General features: G+C 36.5%; 1 protein-coding gene and 1 long non-coding RNA gene across 3 annotated transcripts; both read right to left on the reverse strand.

Moving 5' to 3' along the window:
- Positions 1–53: 53 nt before the first annotated feature.
- Positions 54–6551, reverse strand: LOC111335566 (uncharacterized). 2 transcript variants are annotated; one of them, XR_015990543.1, is made up of 5 exons: positions 6360–6551; positions 4946–5052; positions 3123–3258; positions 2820–2966; positions 54–862 (listed from the first exon to the last, which is right to left on the reverse strand). XR_015990543.1 is itself a non-coding variant. In XM_088730029.1 (4 exons), exons 1-4 carry the CDS (start codon positions 6527–6529, stop codon positions 769–771), a joined length of 507 nt encoding a protein of 168 aa, XP_088586155.1. In that variant the 5' UTR covers positions 6530–6549; the 3' UTR covers positions 54–768. The 2 variants fall into 2 exon arrangements, 1 of the variants encoding a protein (XP_088586155.1); XM_088730029.1 differs by lacking the exon at positions 2820–2966 and having other exon boundaries at positions 6360–6549.
- A 719-nt stretch (positions 6552–7270) lies between these two features.
- Positions 7271–8782, reverse strand: LOC148725576 (uncharacterized). The gene is made up of 2 exons (XR_015990544.1): positions 8287–8782; positions 7271–7557 (listed from the first exon to the last, which is right to left on the reverse strand). It is a non-coding gene; the product is annotated as an uncharacterized LOC148725576 (long non-coding RNA).
- Position 8783: the final 1 nt, after the last annotated feature.

The raw sequence follows: 8783 nt of genomic DNA on the forward strand, positions 1-8783 counted from the left end.
TTTCTGAATTCCATTTATAACACTACAGACAAGTTGAGACAGAAAAGGATAAATAGTTTCATCAAGGTTTCTTTATTTTTAGCACAGCTACGTAAGGATGGAAGGAAGCACCTCTCTGATACTCATTCTTCCCTTTTTGGCATTGTACATTCACAGGGTGATCATTTTGCAATGGAGACTAGAGAATTCTCCTGCTCCAATGCACAATCCCCTTGCCTAAATTTCTATTCCCAGTCTGCGCCTGCGCATGGTGACCCATCCAGCCGGTTCTTATCCTCATTTCCATGGCATGAAGCCACTGGTATGGGATGCCAGTCAATCAAAGTTACTCTCCAGTATTTTCATCTGGTTCTACTGACGATTGGCCAGTACCCATTTATGCTCCTAGTGGAAAGAGGCACTGTGACGGTGAAGTGTTTTACCCAAAAACAATGACCCAGCTAGGTTTCTAGAACAGACCTCTTCCTCTGTAGTCCAGCACAGTGATTGCAAGGCCAACCCAATGCTTTGAGCTGTTACTTATTCAGGCCTCAGTAGACAATATACTCCCAATGCTTCACATACATTTCATAATTAAAATTGTATAGTAAAAAATGGTTAAAGTTATGAAGGAGGTAGATGTCAGTTTACTAAGTACTTGTAGGCTTTTCTTTTCTGTATGATACTGAGTGAATATGGATTCAAATTGTGCAATACAAAACAGGTGTAAATTGTAAATTACAATATTCAATAACACAGAAGAGTTCTTTCTTAGTTTGATGGACCCTGTCAGAGATCACGGACATCTCTGTGGGCTTTCGGCACTCTCAAAGTTATTCCTTCAAAGTTCTTGGTTACAATGATCTGGCAGCCAAGACGAGACCTAAAAGAATGAGGAAGCAACATCATACGCCTTGAATAAATGATGTAAACGAAAAAAGGCAGTTAAGCCTGCATATGGCTACTGCTGTCCTACTGTTGCTGCATCCCACATATTTATGAGTACCTTATTCCACAAGGGAAAGATGATTCAAGAATATAATAGTGACTAATTGACACAACCATAATGAAATGGTTACAAATAATCATATTAATAACAATAACAACAATAACAACAACAACAATAATAATAATAATAATAATTATATAATAAATTATATATATTTATGAATAAAGGCTGATAGTTTCGAAAGAAACTGTTTGGGGCTGCATCGGTGGGAGTAACAAAATAATTTGGATATATCAACAAAGTTGAAATGGTAAATTGGCCACCGTAACGATAACAAAAGCTGACGTTTCGAGTGTTAGCCCTTCGTCGGAGCGAAAATATATATATATATATATTTATATTTATATTTTTTATAAGTGCAATGATGTGCAGTTTCATAGGTTACACTGTGCACCTTATGAAACTTTCTTTTCCTGGCATGCTGAAGTTCAATAAACTGCATCATAATATCACCAATAGCAATAGTAATGACAACTTATAGGGGCTAGCTCAAGAACCTCACTGATCCTCTATTGCATCATAATATCACCAATAGCAATAGTAATGACAACTTATAGGGGCTAGCTCAAGAACCTCACTGATCCTCTATTGCATCATAATATCACCAATAGCAATAGTAATGACAACTTATCGGGGCTAGCTCAAGAACCTCACTGATCCTCTATTGGTGTATCCTTCAAATGGCCACCAATAAAGCTTTAACTATGCTTCTTTTAATCTTAATTTTAATTCTAATTTTGCCTGTTAATTACAAATCATTTGCTTATTTCGTAACAATTTTCTTTCTTGTGAGACTTTTGTTTCACATAACAATTAAGGCATTCCACTTTGTAGGATATTCTGCCATTCCACCTTCCTATCATTCCATCAGATAGGATCACCCTGTTAAACTCAATGTATCATATTTCAAATCTTCATTGCAAATTAAGTAGCTCTTTTGAGCTTTAAAGTCACTGATTCAAACGGTAAAATGCTCCCTTTTCGAAAAAATAAAATTTTTCTTCAAAGTTTCCACAATTATGCAGATCAAACCTATTGGATATTTTTGCAAGGAAAAGTCTTTTTTCAATAGCATGCTGGAGATGCCATTTTGAAATTATTTTGAGATGTTTATTAAATCTTTTACAACATGAACTGGAAAAATTATATCTTCTAATCTTCTGGTTCAAATAGTAATATGCTCTCTCTTCAAAGGTGTAACTGTTACTTCATTAAGTACCAGTTACACCTTTTAAGACATTTCTACAAGGTAAAGTTTTGTTTTTTCACACGCCATCCTGAAATGATTGTAAGATGCTTATCTCCTGTAACACACCAAAACAAAAAATAAGCAGCACCAAGAATCAGAGTGATCACATGCTAATCCCAAATAACATTCAAAGTGATCCAAAGAAATCCTCACCAAGCGTCGAATGATCAAAGATGTTCCAAAACAAACAAAAGCTAAGAAAAAGGAATATCAGGAAAAACTCTGTAGACTTTGTTGTGGGCTAAGAGGTCATTCATATTCTATTGTTACACTCACTCACTCACTCACTCAATGGGACAATATTATTATAAGCTTTGCCTCTAGAGGGGGCAGCAGCCATAAAAAGCAAGATATTAAGTAATTTGCAAAACAAATGTGTACAGAAATTATGCTGAGGGGAAATGAAATGTGGTTAGAGTCAGCAGTACCTAGATTACTTTGCATTCAAGTTGCAAAAGCCTCAAAATTTCCTACAGCAGTTGTAAATTGTCTTGTCATGACTGTCTAACTTAATCGACAAGAGAACTGTTAACCTTTAAGCTACAATGAATCATGGCACCTCAAACCCTAGTTAAAACAAACCTTCAACTGACTCAGAACAAATCCATTCCCCTGGTTTGTCAATTCTGTCAAACATCCACTGCAAATTTTTCCTTGGGTAATGCCAACCTTCTACAACCCACACCTTTTGCTAGCTCAAACCAGTTTCAGTTCCCTTCAGCACATTTTCTAAATGAAGAAACATACTGACCTTCATATTTTCCCTTATAATCAGTCTCATGTTTACAACTCCAGGTAACTCAAACCTTATACAGTTAACCTTGAAGGTTCAAGTTGTAAGGAGTTGAATTAAGTTAAAATATGGCTGGGGTACAGTGAACTTACGTGTCTTCCAGTCCATATGCCAAGTCCAGCATGTCAAGTTCCTCATCTGATGGTTCATCCAAGTTCAATGTTTTCATTTCTTCAGGTTCAAAGATCAAATGACAAGTAGAACATGACAGGGTCCCTTCACAAGCACCTATAATCAAATCACTGCATGGTCATCAAGTGTTCTCCATACAAAAAAATCAAATTTAAAATAATATAAAAAATTATTTCAAATGAAGACAAATAGTTCACTGCTTTGTCTATTTTAAGAAGCTGGAGCTTAAAAAGAAATGGCCAGATAAAATGCCTTCAACCAGGGCTTCTGACTAATTTTGGTTCTTATGATCAACAAACACTCAGTATTCAGCAAACATTCACCCTTTAACTCCTTACATGTAGTATATAATTTCTCCTTACAATATCACCCCCAAATCAAACTTTGAGGTTAAGAAAATAAAGGAGATGATCAACAACCATACCCTTCCTTTTATCAGCACCATGATGTAGGAAATGTATAAAACAGCATGGGGAATATGCATACTGACCCAGTAGTTGTTCCAAGAATGGATAACACTATCCAATGAATAAATCCTTGTTCAGTGGATAGCATAGTACATTAATTTTTGTTAACTCTTATCCATTGGACAGTGTTTAACCTACCCTGTACATATATACATACATATATACATAGCTACCCCTTAGGAGCTCTTCTGCCATAAATGAATATCAAAATACTAAGTTACAAAAAAAAATTAAGATAAAACTATCTACAGATAAAAATATAGATTATAAAAACTGCTTACATTTCAATAATAAAATAACTTCTTATGGTCTGTGAATTTAAAATATTTGTAAAAATTTTCTTTTAAAAAGGTTAAGGCTCTTTGCCACACAATAGCCAAAAGCCCTTTGGCCAGTCAAGATATTGCATTTGGGCAATGTGAGATTGTGAGACGGTTAAATGACAAGTGGAAAGGTGATGAATCCTTTTTAAACAAAAAGTAGTACTTTCACAGGAAAAGGAAAGTGCTTGTCAAACATTCTGAGGTACAGTTCATGGGAAATCGATTAGCCTTTATTGGATATCATGGCACATGTACATGTATTAACCTATTGATGTTCAGTGCGTCCGTATGTGCCCATGGGGACCCACACCCTTTCTACGCCTTGTGACGTCATCACTTTTAACCCTGGAGCACGAATTTGAGCACATACTTGAACAGGTTGAAAATATCTTACAAACGATACCAGAATGAGCGCAATTGAGTGAAGGAGATTGGAGAAATAGCCAAAAAACCATGTAACTTTGAGCTGTAAATCTGGACGAAAATCTTTTTCCATTACCCACCTACCTTTCTGAGCATGTGGTTTGAAAATAATGAGTAGTTTCTGAAAAATCTCTACACCAAAATGAAGCCTACTCACTTTCCAGCAAGTGAGGAGAAACTTCAGGCAAGGAGAGGGGAAAAAAAGGGCAGGAGAAAGAGAGAAAAGTAAAAGTCGTAAGTGGGGCATTACTTTTCAACCCAAAAACTATCTCGAAATTTTGCTTTCTGCGCATGCCCGAGATTTTCAGGCTGCCATTTTGCATTTGGATCGAAAGGCCGTCAAGTGTACGAGCTGTCAAGGGGTTTTTGGTAAGTTTGAGCTTTTAAAACCACAACAGTGACCCGAAATCTGCTCGACTAGCTTCAAAACACAGTTTTCCACAAAAGCTGTGGCCATTAATGGGTTAAATAAAATTAAAAGGAATATGGACAAAGACGCTTTTAATTTAAAAGCCTGTATAAAGAAGGCATTACTTTAAAGTTTAAGGAATGATAAAATTCTGTACTTACCTTCTAAATCAAGATCATTGTCTTTTGCTACATCCAATAAACTATCACCTATTTTTGCATTAACAGTCATCTTGTCTCCATCTCTATCAATAAAACTTACTGACACCCTGAAAAAGAGGTGAAAATAAATTTTGATATGCGCAAAAAAAGTGCTCAGAATTACCAAAGTCCAAGATACTTGGTGTTGAAAAACCTTCAGAGAGTTTTAACTAACACTTAAGTTTCCCTAAACCCACTACAACCTAATGCCAGTATGTTTTTTCTCCATACTGTTTTCTATACATTTCCTGAGGTACTGATGAGCAGAGTTTGGTTTAATAAGAGCTGCTTTAGCTAGTGATCATTTCCTCAATTCCTGTGACCTTAATGATTGATTAAGGGTTGGTATTGTAAGGAGAAATTAGATGCTGGTTGCTCTTAGCAGTCAATGGGTTAGAATAATTTTACCATCATTTTTTTCAAACCTTTCAGGGAATCAAACCAAGGAGTTCTTAAGATAGATTGAATTCCCAAAATTTCCATAAATACTGTCTGCTTGTTTTTACATTCAGCATTCACTGAATTGAAATATGGTGTCCGATTTGAATTACCATTGTTTTGGACTTACTAGCCTTGTCTTGACGTGTAAACACAAAAGGATTATCACATGTGTGAGAGGCTTAACTCAGTCCAGAACAATGGCAATTCAAATTGGACGCCATATTTCGATTCGGTGTATACTAACGGGACATGATACATTGCATTATTTAAATGGAAAAACTTGCTAATGCAAAGAGTATCTGCCATACAATCCTGCAAGTGGATGTTTTGAGAACTGAGGCTGACACAACACAAAAACACTCATGAATGTTACTTTGACACTTGGCAGCTTTTTTCCTGTCTTAACTCAGAAGGTATGTTTTGGCCCAGGTATCTTTTATAATAATTATTATGATTATATTATTACATTTAAATCATGGTTATTAGATAATTATGTAACTTATACAAACTGAGACTCGTGAAATCGCAAACATGGTTTTAATCGAGGATAAGTATTTTTTCCCCCAAAAAGTTTACTTTGTTTGTCGTTTCATTTCAGATTTGAAGATATTAGAATCACGGGGAAGATTAGATTCTTAATCTGCCAAATTTATTTATTCTCAAAGGGGCTGAACTGCGAAATACTTTAGTAATGGATGAATCCTGACTTCAGATGTCACTAATATATTTTACGTTAAACAACTTAGTTAACTCATTGGATTTTAAGCGGAATTAGCTTAAAAACCTTAATAAATGCTGTATTCAATTTCGGAAAGTCTGTATACTGGCAAATGATCGTAAAAAGTGAGGTAAATATGCATTTGTTTAGCTCCTTTGTGGTTCAAACAATGAACATAATTTAAAAGATAATCGAGAGATATAAACTTTAACTTACATATCTTTATTCTCCTTCGCTTTTGACGTGGATGTACCAGCCATTCGCACACGGACATTTTTGTTTGCAAATAAAGATGTAGTTCTTGGAGCTAAAATCAAAGAATGTTTCAAAGGTAAAAGAGTTGTTAGAGAACAAATCTTGCGTAATGCGCGAGCGGCCATTTTCATCAGAATAACCGTGATCTAAATTTGAAGACTGGAAATGAGATTTACGGAATCAAACGCGTATCATTGTACGTCATGTTCGTCATGTGAGAAAATAGAAGTTTCCTGTTTATTTGCTGTTTGTTTACTCGCTAACGTCATTTAGACCAAGTGCCAGTCTCTTCTTTCTTAAGGGCTAACGGTCGAAACGTCAGCTTTTGTAATCGTTACGGTGGCCAATTTATCAGCCTTTCTTCTTTCTTAAAGCTGTTGAACTTTTTGTGATAAAATTATGCGTCGTAAAGGACTTGCTTTATAACATATTTCATCTGTTGGACTTGATGAAAGACAAAAATATCACGGAACACTGTGGTCTGAGCTAGACTGTTTTTTGTTTTCGTTTGTCGTGTTTTGTTTCTTATTTTGGGTATTTCGTTTCGAGCGTCTATCCCTCGTGAGAGCAAAATACAATGCAAACTCTAGTTCGGCCTTGACTTGAAAGCCGACTCGGTCGGGGAAGAGAAAATTCAGGATAAGTAAGTCATAGAAACTGCCTTCTCTGAGCCAAAACAGGAAAGCCTTGTAACATCACAGGGGGCCCATACAATCTGTTTGTGTAGCCGACTGTTGTTTTATAGTGAATGTACCAGATTTACCGTTTGCCTCACCTATAGTGATATATTGCTGACTATGTACATAAATCGTTGATAAATAAACGTTGAATTACTTTACCTGTGGTGTATAGTAGTCCTTTTGCCTCAAAAATGTTTTTTTTTTTTTTTTTTTTTTAGCGATTTCGAATAAGTCTGAGTTCGTCGTTAATGTAATGCATAAAAGAACCCTTGTCTTTCGGGCGACCCTAAAACCAGGAACGATAGAATGCCGGAATGACGGAATGACGGAATATGACCCCAAATCCAAAACCCTGAACGACGGAATGCCGGAATGACGGACGGCTGCCTTCTGCTAACTTCCTTTTGTCTTTTAACGCCATGAGAAATTCCCACGCGATGACCCCATGCAACCTCTCTTCAGCTAGTGTTACTCGAGGTCTAAAATGTATTCGTGGACGAAGAAAAGCTCTTATTAAAGGACTCGCAACTAGTGCTTGCTCTTACGCTAGTCTACGTTTGGAGCTGTGGCTGAACGTCGTTCTATTTTGAGAAGTGTGGAAAGGTTCCCGTGATTTTCTCACGCTTACAAGCATATGTTTCATTAAAAACATGCAGACGTGACCACGAAACGTATGTTCGGTAGGTCAAGTTCGTTTTCACATGCTGTGCGACTTCTCATGCCGCGACTAAAACTCATGGCAAATTTAGCACAACAAAAGATAAATAAACAGGTTTACAACGCAGCTACCTTTCACATATAATGTTCATAATTATAACACTCGGTAAAGGAAAAAAATCAACACTTAGTTTTAGTCATGTGCGTATTGTAATCTTTATTTATTTAGACACGATCAATTCATCAGCCTATAAAAATACATATCACATACGCTAAGATATTTAAAATTAAAACTACATACTATAACACTAAAGCTGTTTTCCGTGAATGCCGTGCGTTAGACTTAAAAAATGTCATTGATCTTACGTTTAAATAACCCCAGAGACTCTGTGTTCCTTATATCGCGTGGTAAACTGTTCCATAATGTGGCGCCATTGTAGCTAAAGCTTTTTCTGTAATAATTAGTGCGCGGTAGTGGAACATTAAGCTTATTTTCAGAGTCCCTGAGGTCATAAGCAGAGTCACGCCACGTAAACTTTGAATATAGATACCTTGGAGCTAGCCCGTGCAGACATCTAAACATCATGGTGGCTTTATGGATTTCCTGCTGGCGTGCAAGATTTTTCCACCCTAAAAACTCGAGTAGCTCAGTTGCATCAGCATCATAGTTAGAGAATGTCAACACACGGGCTGATCTATTCTGCAATTTCTGCAGTTTGTCTCGTAGCGTTTTCCCACAGCTACCCCAAACAATGTCACAGTAATCAAAGTGAGGTTTTACTAAAGCTTGGTAGATGAGATCGTATTCACTAAAACATGGAACGACCTACAACCACCTACAACCACCTAAAACCACCTAAAACCACCTAAAACCATCTACAACAACCTACAACCACCTCAAAAAAATTCAACAACCACCTACAACCACCTCAAAAACATCTACAACCACTCGCAAACAATCTAAAACCATCTAAAACAAGGTATAAATGTCTGAAATAAGGCGAGACGACATGTCACGTACATGAAATACGAGAATCGAACAAAACAT

Source organism: Stylophora pistillata, chromosome 8 (genome assembly GCF_964205215.1).
Source record: "Stylophora pistillata chromosome 8, jaStyPist1.2, whole genome shotgun sequence".
Taxonomy (NCBI): Eukaryota; Metazoa; Cnidaria; class Anthozoa; order Scleractinia; family Pocilloporidae; genus Stylophora; species Stylophora pistillata.

Bases quoted from the DNA above. Each gene is read 5' to 3' on its own strand.
- LOC111335566 (XM_088730029.1), bottom strand. From the start codon at position 6,529: ATGAAAATGGCCGCTCGCGCATTACGCAAGATTTGTTCTCTAACAACT. The intron at 3,259-4,945 runs GTAAGTACAGAA...ATTTGATTATAG, and splicing joins CAATGATCTTGATTTAGAAG to GTGCTTGTGAAGGGACCCTG. The intron at 863-3,122 runs GTAAGTTCACTG...TCATTCTTTTAG, and splicing joins GCATATGGACTGGAAGACAC to GTCTCGTCTTGGCTGCCAGA.